Below are 15,091 nucleotides of genomic sequence, written 5' to 3'. Positions count from 1 at the left end.
TTTGCCGCCATCTTGAGAAGGTCGAGCGCGTCCCGGCCGAGCCCCCCCCACGCCGTCGGCCGCTGCAGCAGCGCGGCACAGAGAGGCGTTTTCGCCGCCGCCTCTCGGCTGCCTGTCGGCAGGCTGCAGTACCGCGCTCTGGCCACAAGGGGGCGGCGCTGCCGCCCGCCTCAGCCGGGGGGAGCTGCAGTACCGCGCTCTGGCTACAAGGCGGCGGCGCTGCCGCCCGCCTCAGCCGGGGGGAGCTGCAGTACCGCGCTCTGGCCACAAGGCGGCGGCGCTGCCGCCCGCCTCAGCCGGGGGGAGCTGCAGTACCGCGCTCTGGCCACAAGGCGGCGGCGCTGCCGCCCGCCTCAGCCGGGGCCGCCGCACGCCGCGGGGCTGCGGGCGGGGCGGGGCGGGGCTAAAACGAACCAGGGGGATCCCCTCCAAAACCTCTTCTGAAATAAATGCCCCAAAACAACCCGGAAGGGGGAAAAAAAAATCCCTGCCTCTAACCCAGTAACAAGCAAAAAAACCCCACAAAGCCTTTCTTTTAAACAATATTTAAATATATTGCATTATTTTTTCATATTTATATTCACTTTTATATCCATAATGTACATGGATGTATAACGTTTATTTTTACATTTATATTTATAAATTTCTATTTATATATAAACTAATATTCTGTATTATCTACTCATATTACTTATATATGTTTATGCATATCTTTATATATTGATTCTGTATTTCTGGATTCATATTTTTAGTTCTGTAACACATATTATTTAAAATAAAACCCCTGCAGCTATCCAAAGAAAAGCCAAAAAGAACCCCTTTCTCTTAAACTATATTTAAATATTTAAGAAAAAAATATGTTCAAAATTTATATTCACATTTACATTTAAACTGTATATTGATTTATAGTGTTACTTGTATTCTACATTACACCTATTCTCATTACTTTATTTATATTTTATATTTCTGTATATATTTTTATATTTTGATTATAGATTTCTATATTGATAATTATGAAACAATATCCATAATATCCAGAGAAAGGCGTTTATTTAAACGTTTTTAAACGTTTAAATTCATTTATTTAAAATGAAAACCCTGCCTCTAACCAAATAAAAACCAAAAAACCTTTATTTAAACTATATTTACATATTTTAATATTTATCTTTTTCATATTTATATTCACATTTATATTCATAGTTTATATTGCTATATATTTTTTATATTCTATATTACTTATCTTCATATTACTTACATATTAAATTTGTATTTATAGTTTAATTATAATTATATGTCTTTATACCTTCATTATGAGTTTCTGTATTTAGATTTATATTTCTATAATACTTTACATTATTTAAAATAAAACCCCTGCCTCGAACAAAATAAAAACCAAAGACAGCACTTTATTTAAACCATACTTAAAATTTTTAAAATTATATATTTTATTATTATATTTACATTTACACTTATAATTTTCTCTTGATATATAATATATATTAGAGAAAATATGTTATAATATATATTATTTTATATCATATATTAAATTAGTTTATTTATATTTAATATCTATAGCTATCGTTATATATATTCTGTATGTTTTTATTTGCATTTATATTTTCAGACGAATTATATTTATATTATTTATTAAAACCCCCTGCCTATAACCTAATAAAAACAAAAAAATTAAACTATATTTAAATATTTTTATATTTACAATCTATATTTATATATTTTGTATAGATATACAATAGACAGCATTTTATATATCATATTATCTTTACAATAGTACACTCTATATTATAGTTTTATGTATTGATCTGTTTTCTGTACTTATTTTTATCATCATAATTTCATTTTTCTTTTAAAACTTGAAGCTATTTCTATTTTAAACTCTACAGTAAACCATATGCATTCACTGACCTAACACATCAGCAGCACAAAACCACCACGCCCTGCTCAGCACCAGGCCGCAGTACACGCTCGCCCCGTCACACCGTTTAAGAACAAAACCTGTTTCTATTACTTAGAGAACAAGGATCCCACCACACTTAACCCCATTAAAAATTCAAATAAACCCAACTATAAATCAATTTTAAAATCCCATTGTTATTACACCAAAACCCCCATAATTTATAATCATAAACTTCCTCCTCAACCAACATCTCAAAAACCCAAAAAACTCAAATACACATTTAAAATGAAATAACTGCTAATAAAAACAAATGGCATAAAAAATACATCAGACCAAACCAACTCACTAAACTCCAAACTGTACAACTGACCCTAAACACGTCTAAAAAAAGCCCCCAAAGCTCTACCTTTATGCTAACTCACAAATAATAACCAATAATCCATAAAAAGAATTTTTAAAAAGCCAATTAAAAGCATAATAAAAATTGAATATTAAAATACTTAAAAAGAACACTACACCGATTTTTAAAAATTGCCTATAGAAACCCACCACATAAATGCCCCTGAGCCCAAAAACTAAAACTAAAAAAAAAAAACATTTATCCAGAAATAAATCGAAACCTATGAAACACCAAAACCGTAACATTCAAGAGGTACACCATATTGTCATACACCAAGCAGAAATAATATAAAACAATACTATGAATTCCAAAAAAAAACACTTTAAAACTGCTACATGAAAAAAACTTTCAAAAATTAAAAATGGCATCCAGCAAAAGCCATCTAATAAATTAACACCCAAAACTCCAGCAGCCCAGCTAGCCCTACCAAATCTGTATCTTTACACATACAAGGAACACAACCAAAATCCCAATATTCTACATCTCAGAAGTCTGTTAAGGAAACCTATTGAAATTAATTCTACCTCAAATACAAACCAACCCCATCCATAAGGTTATCTTCACTCCAAAACCAAATTGCACATAGTTAATAATACCAAAAAGGAAAACAACACACCATACATCCACCACCAAAGAATATACGAGTGAAGGAAAAAAAACTTTTTTTTTTTTTTTTTCAAACTAACTTCTTTTATTAGCTAGGAAAAAAAGATTTTGCCAGGACTGCAACAACTTCTTCTTCCTCTCCTTGGTCTTCTTCTGAAATGTCCCATCTCATTCCAAATTCCTCACAACTTTGGAGTTGAAATCCAAGCAAAAAGCAAACTGCACAGTCCCCCTGTGCACCGGATGCTCTTGTCACTTCTCGGATTCTCCATTTCACTCAACACCTTATCACACTTTCAGTCTTCCTGCTGTCCTGCCGTGATGAGTTTCACAGATTAATTGGTACATGATAAGAGAGGATTTTTCTCCCTCCCCCCCTCCCTGATGCCTCATTTAGGACAAGAATATTTACACATACAAGCAATTCTATCATTTGCATCTCGTTTTTATTTAACCCCCCCCAAATTCCATACATATCACAAGCAATGTGCAGTTCTGGTTTTTCCCTGTACAGTATTTGTACAAAGGACCTGGGCACAGCACACAGTCGTGATTCAATCATCTAAATACAGCCTGGTTTACATTTCAAAGGCTCTCCTTCTGGCACTGCCTGTTTGCAGATCTGGACTGCCATGCTCAACTACCCTCAGGGCCACATTCAAGAACCATCTATCAGATTTCTCAGAGAATTCCCAATAAAACTCACATATAATCCCTGAGCAGAAAATCCTTTGGGGTTTAGTTCCATCTCTCAGCTGTTCCAGGCAGAGGGAAGACAGGTTTTTGTCGCACATCGCAGCAGCAGCAGCGATGGATATGGGCTTTTTTTTTTAATTCTTAATTTAAAAAAAGGAAAATAAAAACAAACCAGGTCTGATATAAATGTCTTGAAGTGCCATTCAAGCTTTTTTAAATCCAAGAAGACCGTCCTGATTCCCAAGTCCAGTGTTCTATTCATACTGGTTTTGGTATCATGAAATCAACCAGGGTCTTCAGGAAAAAGTAAATCATCGTGACTAAACCTCTGTCTCCTTGTTCTTTGCACTTGCACCCCATTGTAGGAAGCTCTGCAGCCTTTTTCTCCCATCCTGTATTAGATAGAGGATGGATATTAAGGGCACACACATGCACAAACAGTCTTTCTGCTTCTTCAAAAAGATAAAAATGTCTGCAATAAAAATTACATAAGTAGTATTGTCTCAAACTTTCAAAAAAAAAGAAACTGGAGCTTGAATGTCCCTCTGAGAGATGTTGAATAAAACCTTCCCCCTGAGTTTGCACACACTAATAAAATACTGATTTTTTTTGACCAAACAAGGTAGGTCTGTATGAGAACAGCTCAGGAGGCTCTCACGGCTCATGGTGAGGAGGACTGAGCAAAGAAAGTTAAAGATGAAGTGCTAGTCCCCTGAACTATTGCCCTGATGTAGCCGAATTTTTTTGCAAAGAGACATAAGAGTTTCTTCTCTTTGTTTCGGAGTCTCTGAGTCACCCTGTAAGTCATAATCTGCACTAGTGCAGACCAATCTGACATGGGTAAGTAACATATTCGGCTCCCGTGCTCCAAGCCACATGTCCCCGACGTAAATGGAAGTCAGGAATACAGAAACAGCTGTGGAAGAAAGATGAGAGGAAAATCAGAACAGATATTCTATTTCCACACAGTATTACCAAATCAAGCTGCTAGGTACCTCCAGAACTATGTTTTAAAAGAGTTCCCTAACTCTCTTCCTAGCTGGGAAATCTGGAGTGGCTTTGCCCATGCAAAGCCAATGATCCTGCTCACAAGAAGGAACAAACCATTTTCCTGTCAAATAAAGCAGTTTGAAATCTGACCTGTCAGATGCTCTCACTGACCAGCAATAGGGATCAGCATCCAGGCCTGCATGGACTTGGGGGTTTTTTGCATGCTATTTTCCCTCTTGGAATTATATTCCTTCCATACCTTTTGTTCCATTTTAGTCCTTGAAAGGGAAGTTTCTTAGAGGGAGTGGGAGTGTTGTAGTGTCAGAAAACCTCCCAGCGTGACAACGCTCTGTGCAGCCCAATCCCCCAATCCCTGCCCCCATCCCACCAAAGACACTGCTTCTGCTTTTGGAAGCCATGAGCCTGGGTGGATATGGGAGAACTGATTTAATGGATTAAAAAAGCCATGCAATTTCCTAGTATCTCCCACCACTGCCTCATAACATGAGTGATAAGAAGAAGATGAGTCACCTGTCTTGTCCACATCCTCCTCCACCGTTGCTGACAGGCACAGAGATTTCACAAGCTCGTGGAAGGTGCTGGACACGCCCTGCTCCTCCATGAGCTGGAGCATGACGGAACTGAGCCCACCGAGCTGCCTGGAGAGCCCAGCCGAGCTGCTGCTGGCCTGGCAGAGCCGGGTGTAAAGCTTGAAGAGGTTGTTCCTCAGTGCCTCGTCCCTGAGCATCTCCCGCACGGCCGCCGGCTGTGGTAGGACGCGGTCCCGCAGCCACCTCAGCACGGGGGACACGTCCTGCTCCCCAAGGGAGCTCTGCCCAGCCAGGGACCTCACCAGCCACTTAGTGACAACTTGAATGGATGCACAGGTGACAGGAACTGCCTCACCCCCAGGTGCACCGGCTCTGAGAGTCTCCCCTCCCTGTGTGGAGGGTGGTGCTGGGAAAACAGGGTCCCAGTGGGCAAGTATGGAATTCAGATGTTCTCTGCATTTCTCCAGCTCAGCCTCTTTCACGTCTGCAGCAGTGTCATCATCTTCCACCTCGATCCTCTTCCGAGTGTGACGAAACACATGAGATGAGCCTTGAGGTTTGTTCGTGTCTTTAATATTTTCTGTAAGACAACCACCACCAAAACAAACATCAGATACTCCAAAGGATTTTCCTGGTACAAAATTGTGCAAGTAAGGTGCTCTCCTGTGTTGATTCAGTTGTTACAATAGCAAGTACCAGCCTTGTTTAGCAGCCTCATGGAGCCTGAGCTGTTCAGAGGGGCTCTGCGAGCTCCCGGGGACTCCAGGCTGGAGCCCTGCTCCAAACTGGATCGCCCAGCCTGGAGACGAGAGAAGATCCTGAAGGCTGGAGCAACACAACCCACACATGCAGTAAGTTACAAGCATCACTCCAGAAACCCTCTTCAGGCCTTTCTGAGGAGTTTTAAAGGGTGAAAAAATTGTAGAAAAGCTAAAGCTTTTATAGAATCCCTTAAAAACATGATACTTTCTCAACTGATACAGAACATTTAAACAAACCTACAGAAGCTTAATGTGCACCAAAAGCAGCTGCTGCTGCAGGAAACCAGCATTGTTTTAAGACCTCCCAGTCCCAAGTTACTTGCACTTTTTGTTCACAGAGACAACAAGAGAAGTCACACAAGTCCTGGCTTTTTTTCATTTCTTCAAAACTGGTGACAACAAGAGATGCCAACTATTAATTTTCACTTGCTTTATTTATTTATTGTTTTTACTTACACATTGTTTTCAGATTCTCATCCACGCTCAGAATGACTCACACCATTGAGCACAAAGCCTCCAGGCACTGTTTTTTCTTTCAAGATTTCATTAAAAAATACCCTTTTTCAAAGCTTGACTCCAAGCCTGATTTACTACTAAGTTTCATTGTAAAGCTCCTTCCCTTCATAAACTGTGTTTCTCCAAAGCTTCCAAATTGTGGTAAGGTTCAAAGTCACCACAAGGAAGATCTGAAAAACGCCTTTCCTTTTCCCTTCCTCCTCCCTCAAGGTACATCAGTCTGACAGAAGGTATCAGGACTACTTCCAGAGAAGTTTGCCTCATTGAACTGCTGGTCTGTAACAGCTACAACAAGATATGCCTTCCTTGAACTATTTCAGCACTTACTGAGCAATTCTTTGTTTTGGTACTTCTGAGCTAGGGCCTGCAGGTCCTCCTGCAGCTGCAGGTCCTTGCTGACAAGGCTCCACTTGTGCAGCAGCAGCAGCAGCTCCGTGCTGGAGAGGACGCTGTCGTTGACTGTGAAACGCCTCATCTCCCTGAAAGCCTCCACAACAACAGCACGGTATTCCAGCACAGAGCTGAGGGTGCCAAACAACTCAGTCAGCCTGGCCAGATCTACGTTAGTCCTGTCAAGAGAAAACACAAGTGCCATGCATGCTAATTCACCAGTACAGCTCTTAATCCCTACTGTCAGAATGGCCAGGAATTAAGGACGAAGGACTTGACAGCAACTGTGCATCACATTTCACTTTATTCCCCATGTATTCAAACACCTAAATTCTCCCGTCAAAGAAATCTCACCCAAATTCACTACTCAACACACAAACTGAAGGAGAAAAAAGCCATCCATCTAGCAGAGATAAAGAAATCCTCCTGGCCCTAATAAAGTTTGAACTGGACAGAGGATGAAATGCAAACCAACTAAAACAAAAAACAAAACAGAGCACTTACTGAATATGTTTGATTAACGTGACCAAAACACACAGAAATTCATTTACAAGCTGAATGGGAAGAAGTTTCCTGTTCTCCTGGGATTGATTCTTCTTTTCTCTCTTGACTCCTGTATTTGTTAACCACAGAGTATGGACTAAGGAAGTAATTTTATTTATCACCTTGTTCTCCAGAAACCTGAAAGACAAAACAAAAACAAACCAAAACAATAAAAAACCAAACAAAATAAAACAAAAAAACCCCAAAAAAAACCCCCAAAAACAAAACCAACCAACCAACCAAACAAAAGAATGAGAAAAAAAGAAAACCCCATTGAAAGCAGATCCTCACCAGCAGCTGGTCCCAGGGGACCATATTCTAGGGCACTTTTGGGCACTCTATGTACGCAGCAGAGATTTTTTTGTGAGGGAGAGGCAAGGGGAGGAGAAATATTCTAGACAGCTCAAATCCATTACTGTGCCACTTCCTGTGCAGCCGGTCCTGTGACAGGATGTGAACTGAGGGTGCTTGAAATTTAAAAGGTAGAGACACCAGCACAAAGTGCCATTTCGCTTTTTCAGGTTTTCAAAGACACCATTTCCAAATCACAAATCCCCCCACCATCACCCCTCCTACCACAACCTCAAAGCATCTCAATTCTCTTTTCAAAAGCACAAGGGACACCTCAGAGTTCAGCAAGTTCCACCAGTACAGCCCTTGGGGCCCCTGTCTCCATGTCTGTCACCCTTTCTTTCATCCTCAGCCATATAATTCTTCTACTGTAGACAGGAAAATTGTTCCCATTTCTCCTGTACTTCTCTGGTTACCTTTTCTCCAAGCTGTGCAGGACCCATGTGAGGAGGCTGTGATCCTGTACCAGCTCATAGGCAGCTCTGGTGACACGGGCAGCACTCTGTAATATCTCCAGAATACGTCTCTGAAAGAGAACATGGAACTTATTCTTTTACAGTCAGGCTCTAATTATCTAACTTAAAATTAGCAATTTGGCTGGTATCTGATCAACTTCAAGGTAAAATGAACACCACCTGTTCTCAGCAACACCAGGGAAGGAAAGACATTCTCTCTTCAAAGCTTCATACCACAGGTGCTGCTCTGATAAGAAGTATTCAGGTAGCAAGACAGTTTTATCTTTTATCTATTCAAGGTTTTGATACCTGAAATACTCAGAGTGGATGCTCCCAAACCTGAGAGCTCCTGGCATGTGAGTCTCCCTCCTGCTGAAGCACTGTTCAGGTAACAAATGCACTGGTTGGGGAATAGGGACCCCAAAAAAAGAAAAGGCCCTGACTGTAGGAACAAAACCACGACACCCGCATGAGGCTCCATGATGGCAGGAACCTGTCCCAGTTTCAGGGGATAAGGATGGGACTGATTCAGACACAAGCAATTATTTCCCCCTTCACGCATACACAAAACCAACAAGGAACAGATTTTCAAGAGGGCAAAGGCAGAGTCAGCTGTTCCTTTCTGGTTTGTACTTGGGATTTTGAAGCCACGCAAACCTGCGTAGTTTGGGGTTTTTTGGAACTTCCTTTTTCAATTCTTACCTGGGAGCCCTCGTCACACAAAGGACTGTTGAAAAAGGAAAGAATGACCTGGAAAATCCTCTGGTAGTCATAAAGCTCATAGCAATGTTTGTCACGCAGCCCTTCCCCAAGAAATCTGAGGATCCACTCACGCTCTGTTTTGTACTGGAAGCCACAAAGAAAAATACCACCGTCAGACATTTCCAAAGAATACCTGCTCATAACAGCACAAAAACCTGGTTCCTTCTGAGTGCCAGCTCAGGGCTTACTACTGCTTGTTCTGGACTTCTCATTTTCCATTCCTATCACATTTAATCACTAACATCCATTGGGAACAGTCAGCCTGCAGCCCAAACATGCAATGGAAATGGAATTTTAGAAGTTGCTGCTCCTAAATTACTTCAGTTGAACTCAATGTTACTAATTTAAACAAAAAGAGGAATTGCAGCTAGCCAGGGCAGAACATTCTGTTTATTGTGCTCACAGAGCACACACAGCACAATTCATTGTGCGTTAGTATTGAGAAAACAACAAAAACTCCACAGAAATAACATTTTTTATTCCAATATGAAACATAAGAAATATGCCTCTAATTAACTACCTATGGGAGAATGAGATTTCGTTGTATGTTCACAGCTGAAGTATGAAGAATTACTGGATACCTAAAGTGGGACTCTTACCTCAAAATCAAAACTGTAGAAAAGCTGAAAAAAGCCTGGTACCTTCCTCAGGTCCAAATACTGGTGTGACAGAAGAAATCTGTTCACCTTTATGTACATGTGATCCTCTGTGAAGAGAAAAAGCTGGCATTGTGGAGGAGGACAACGTTCCCAATCCACAACCATGGATGACAATACGTGGAAGCTGCTGTGAGTGTGCAGTGTTCCAAGCTGGGAGAACAGCCCAGCAACTGCAGAAGGCCTTTGCTCTGAGGCTCACTCGACTGCTGCCCACCCTCCCCTTCTCTTCCCCAGAACAAAAAGCTCAGTCAAGAGGGCACGAGCACAAAGCAGGTGAGGAGATCAACACTCCCCAAGGCTCTGTTCTTCACCCCAGCAGTGACACACGCAGCAAGTCCCAGTACCTGGCTTCAGGATCTGCTGTGCCACACGAGCAACATAGAGGGTCAGGGAGAAGGTGAACCTGAGGTTTGGCTGCCTGATTCCATTCTGCACGGCATCCAAGAGATACAGCAACTGCAAGAGCCCAGGGAGAGAAGCCTGAAGCACAGTCCAAATGAGCACAACAAGAGCACCAAGACATCAATCAGCTTCTGGGACATTTCATAGGCCATACTGGTCAAATATCAATTCCATCAGGATTTCTATTCCTACACACAAAATTCCCAAGAATTTCTAAAACATATTTTCCCCTTTCTCTGTCCACTGGTTATAACAGGAGGAAACACAAAGCAGTAGAGGAGAAACAATGTGAGAGAGGATAAAACGCTTCTTTTAGCTGTCTCACCACATGCACGTAGGTGGATGAGCGAGGCAACATCTCTCTTACACACATCCATGACCTACAAGGTCTCCCCTGCCAAACTGGCAATGGCTTACCTGGCTCTTCTCTCGGAAGCGAGCCCCTTCCAGATGGGAGCGGAAGGAAGCCAGGACAAAATACGCAGCCGCTCTCATGTTGGGGTCGTAGCTGCTCAGGGCAGCCACTGTGAGACCCAGGGCATTGACTTCCACAAACTTGTGACATGCCACCACACACTCTGTGAGAGGATGGGGGAAGAGAAGCAGAAAGCACCCGGTGCGTTAGCACTGACACGTCCCAGCGTGTGTAACAGAACCAGATCCCTGACGTTTCTGCTCTTGAGCACCCATTTCTGCCTGTCCCCCACAAACTATGACCTCAGTGCATGAAGGCTCCTCCAGCTGACAAAGGCTCCAGCAATTCACTCTGAACAGGAATTCTTTACCTGAGCTGTTCTCATTTATGTGAGACAGGGATGATCCTGCCCACCAGGCCATGCAAAATTAGGGGCAAATTCTGTAAAGACATCTTTGTATCTCACGGGTTCAGGGAAGCTGAGTACAAAGAACAACAAGAGGGAAAGTTCATCTCTCCAGAGCATTATAGGGCACCTGAAAGATCAGCACTACAAAGTTTCTGTAACAGAAAGGATGGGAGAATAACACATAAATAGCCCATAATCCACAGCAGTTGTCCCTGTGCAGGCACAAGTGACTCTTGTGGTAAGGCATGCTCTAAGCCAAGTACTCAGCTGTACCCCTGAGCCCTTCTAGGTAAAACAAAATCCAGCAATGACCAGAAATCAGCCCAAGAGAAAACAGGAAACATGCCCTTCAATGTAGCATTTAGCTTTCACAGTAGCTTGCCATCAGGATTAGGAGTTTCTCCTTTAAGGGTCTGTGTTCTGTGTGTTTCGAAGGGTTACTGCCATTTCCACTCACTAATGGCTAGAAATTACTTGGTGTGAACCTTCCACCTTATCTCCAGGAATGGAGCACAGTGGCACCTCACCTCAGTGGTATTTTACCAGCTACAAATGTACCATAAGTTTAGAAATAATATTCATGTATTTTCTTGTCATTCACACTGAAGGTCAAGAGGAAGTTTCTAGAAACAAATATTCCTATTTAAGAAGGGGCTGCAATCTTACTGCCAAGTACCTATATTGGGTCCACTGATTTCCTCTCCTATCACTGACCCCACAGACTAGTGTGTGTGTAAATATGTATATATATATATGTACACACGTGTATATATGCATGTATGTATTTATGTATAAAACTACATTTAAAATATCACAGATTATTTCTGTCCCTGTACCAGCACCTGGCCTATTTCTCTCATCTTTTTCTCTACTACTAGAACTACTAAAACTCAATTTTATGCCTGGCAGTTTCTTACTGCCATCTCTGTTGCTTATGGGCCAGGTAAAGCAGGGTCTCGACTTCCCCACCAGCCACTGCCATTTGTCCCAGGGCCACCACTCTGCCCTCCTTCAAGCTGATGTGCACTAACTATTCACACTGTGGCAGAGTGCTACAGAATGAAATCCAAGGTTCTCACTTCAGCAGTCCACAAGAAGATTTATTTGGAAAACTTTCCTTCACTGAAAACATGCAGTGGTAATATTTTCCATCCTGCTGCCCCTGGAGAATGTGTTCAATAACTGACATAAAATAACAAGCTCTTATTAGAAAAGCACCCCAATTTAATTCTATGTCTGACACACAGCTTATTTAAAGGACCTTGAGAACCAGGATGGAAAAGTTTTCCATAAGATGCTTATCAGAGCTAAAGATAGATAGACTTTGCTATCCGCCCAGCCCCAGACTTACTTTTTCCTCAGCAAGCACTAAACACTGCAAGAAGTCCATGTTTATGTATTCTGATGGCACTGTGCAGCCAGGACAAAGAGCAAATAAATAAAGAACTGGGAATTCCAAGAGGAGCTGACATGGTTTACAAGCACCATGGGACTGGGACTCATAAACCATTTGGGCCCTTTAAAAATTCCCCTCCTAAGACACAGACTCTCACTCTGTATGGAGAAGCTAAGAGGGCTATTTTCTCCTCTCCAGGTTCAGATTCAGAACAGCCACTGTCTTCACAGCTCCACAAGAACATGATGTACACAACTGCCTCCACCTTGGTGCTTCCCATATCAGCAGCCACCGAGTAGTTGCACTGCTGCTGGGGCTGCAAGAGACACCAAATCCCTCCCTCCACAGGGTGAGTGCTGCTGGCAGGGTGTCCCTTCTCCAGCTATCAGCACCAGGTTCCAAAGACACCAGCTGTCCATGCTCTTCCTCCCTGTGCACCTCAAAGGCCCAGCATTAACTGGATTGTCTAAGATCTCTCCAACTGCAAAATGCCAGATAGCTCAGGTACCTTTTCTCCTCAGAGGACTTAAAAGACAGTTCTTTTCCTGCTGCTGGGATTACACAGAGCAGTTCAAACCATAGCTAAGGACAGGCTAAGCACACCCAAACAGGTGCTGTACTTGCAGGGGTCTCGGTGAACAAAGGACTGAGTGTGATTTCACTGACAGACACTAACAGCCTGCCAATTGTTTCTAGTATTACTGCTGTGGAAAGACAAATCCAGCTGTAACTACACAGTGCTTAACCATAACCAACACAGGGAGAGAGCTGGTTAGGAAATCCCTCAGGCTTTTTGTCTTCCTTTGACCTCTGAGGGCTCTCTCCAGGGACAGTGTGTCCGTGGAGCACAGCAGGGATATGCATGTGCAAAGCCGATTCATGCCAGACAATAAACTTGCTGACAGTTCAGAGCACCAGCCGATTTGTGAAACACACTGGCCTCATGCCCATCTGTCTGGTAGAAAATTAGTTGGCTGAAATTTCCCTGTTCTGTAACAGGCCAGATCTCCAGCCAGTTCAGTCACAGCCCTCACAGTAGTTTGTTTCTTCCCTCTTGAGTCAGGCACAAATTCCTTGCAGTATTAGCTCTTGGATCAGGGATAAGTGCGCTCCAGGTGCAGCTCCTGCAGCAGAGCAACCTGACACTAAATACCAGAGCAACCTGACACTAAATACCACTTACCTGGTCTGGTCAGTTCACTGAAGAGCGGAAGTAGAAAACAAGGATCATAGAAGTCATCTAGGCTCTTCATTGTTTCATCTTTATATAGTGACTCTAGTATCCCCTGAAACCAAATCCAAACCAGTATTTGTAAGGAACAACACCAATTTCAGGCTTGGTTTCAAACTTCCACAACCACCTCATCCCACTATAAACCACTTGATACTACACCTTGTAAAATACAATGCAACACAGGGTGAGACATGCTTGCGTTTAAACCCGGCTTTCACTATGAGAGTATATCCACAACTATTTACCCTGAGCAGCATCAACAGCTACAGAAGCAATCCAGCAAACTGTAAGAAAGGCTGGAGAGCCTTGGGCTGTCCAATCCTGGTCTCACATACTTGACAACCTTTGCAATGCACTATCACCCCTGCCGACAAGATGTGGCCCGTATCTTGCGATTACTTTGAAAAGTGCTCCTGAAGAACTAATTCCTCCTATGAATCGAAATTACTCTCCTGATGGAAACAAACTGCTGTGTACTACATGGATGCAAGACATGAACGGCTCAAGGGTCTTCCTGCATATCCAAAGAAGGGTAACCATGGATAGGCTGAACTGAAAGCACCTGTGATGGCAGCAGCCGGCGATGCTGAGGGAACGACAGAATCGTCTTCATCATCTTCTCTCGATCCAGCAGACACAGAATCTCCTCCATGCTTGGCTGCTGCCACAAGGACTTCCCCAGACTCTTGCAAGTCTTGTGATGCTCCACAGCAGCTGGACCCCACAGCAGGATCCTTAAACATTGTTAAAGGTAAACACATTAGGCAACAGAGCCAAAAGCAATTACAGAGGAGATCAATTAGTACCAAAATTTTGTCCTCATTTGTAGTTAGTACCCTGTGGGACTTGAAACTATAACTCGTTTCACTGGCAACACCTTTTCCATCCATCCCAAAGCTTTTCAAATTTAGTCTGAGGGTGTCTCACTCACTCTGCCCTCCCCTGTCCATCCAAGCCAGAATGTGCCCATTCAGAGGCACCTATGGATTTAAGCTGTAAGTGCAGGTAAAGATGACAGCAGCTGCATGAAGGGACAGGAATCCAGACCTGCCTCAGCTGCCTGAGCCAGTGCTCTTGCACTGCTGAAGCTATTTCTGCTCCTGCCTCCAAGACAGCAAAGTGCATGTGAGGAAAGCAGACCAAAACACAATTGTTGGCAACAGACTTTCCTGTGGACTGCTTGGGTATAGGAAAGGGAAAAGTTCATTAGTGACTTGTGGTTCAGCCTCCCATCTGTGAGAAGACCCCTATAGTGATTCCCAATTATGGAGAGTGAGTGACTCCAGAAATGAGAGTCATCTAACCTACAGACACACAGAAGTCTGGGCTACATAAGAGAATTACATTAAGAATAGGAAATGTGTAGTAAAAGTGTTTCCAAAAGCAACATTCATCTTTAGGTTTCACCTTTTTCACTGTCTCCTTCATTTAAAAATGAGATCCTGGAAAAATACCAGTTGTGAGACTACCTGTGTGTAGTTTGCCCAACAAAGTTAGGTGTTCAGCTTACCTGGAGTTTAAAAGACTTTGATTATTCTTCTCATACAACCGAAGCAACAGCAGTATCTTCTGATCTAAAACCCAAGAGTGAACCCAAAGTTAGTGACGTGTGGACACAAGACCAAGATGCAGAAGGAAGT

General features: G+C 42.6%; 1 protein-coding gene across 1 annotated transcript in view; it reads right to left on the bottom strand.

The window, feature by feature from the left end:
- Positions 1–3,345: 3,345 nt before the first annotated feature.
- The window catches only part of URB1 (URB1 ribosome biogenesis homolog), a 41,755-nt gene continuing 30,009 nt past the window's right edge, over positions 3,346–15,091 (bottom strand). Inside the window, exons 28-39 of the mRNA XM_064407190.1 lie at positions 14,962–15,025; positions 14,014–14,185; positions 13,401–13,503; positions 10,415–10,575; positions 9,940–10,051; positions 9,536–9,642; positions 8,877–9,020; positions 8,136–8,245; positions 7,330–7,506; positions 6,763–7,004; positions 5,139–5,738; positions 3,346–4,533 (exon numbers count right to left, since the gene is read on the bottom strand). Of these exons, the coding sequence (XP_064263260.1) occupies positions 4,322–4,533; positions 5,139–5,738; positions 6,763–7,004; positions 7,330–7,506; positions 8,136–8,245; positions 8,877–9,020; positions 9,536–9,642; positions 9,940–10,051; positions 10,415–10,575; positions 13,401–13,503; positions 14,014–14,185; positions 14,962–15,025 (2,204 nt within the window). The 3' untranslated portion in view covers positions 3,346–4,321. The remainder of the gene's footprint in view (positions 4,534–5,138; positions 5,739–6,762; positions 7,005–7,329; positions 7,507–8,135; positions 8,246–8,876; positions 9,021–9,535; positions 9,643–9,939; positions 10,052–10,414; positions 10,576–13,400; positions 13,504–14,013; positions 14,186–14,961; positions 15,026–15,091) is intronic.

Source organism: Passer domesticus, unplaced genomic scaffold, assembly GCF_036417665.1.
Source record: "Passer domesticus isolate bPasDom1 unplaced genomic scaffold, bPasDom1.hap1 HAP1_SCAFFOLD_87, whole genome shotgun sequence".
Lineage (NCBI taxonomy): Eukaryota > Metazoa > Chordata > Aves > Passeriformes > Passeridae > Passer > Passer domesticus.
Note: the sequence above shows the minus strand (reverse complement) of the source record. Positions and strands in the feature narration are given on the sequence as shown.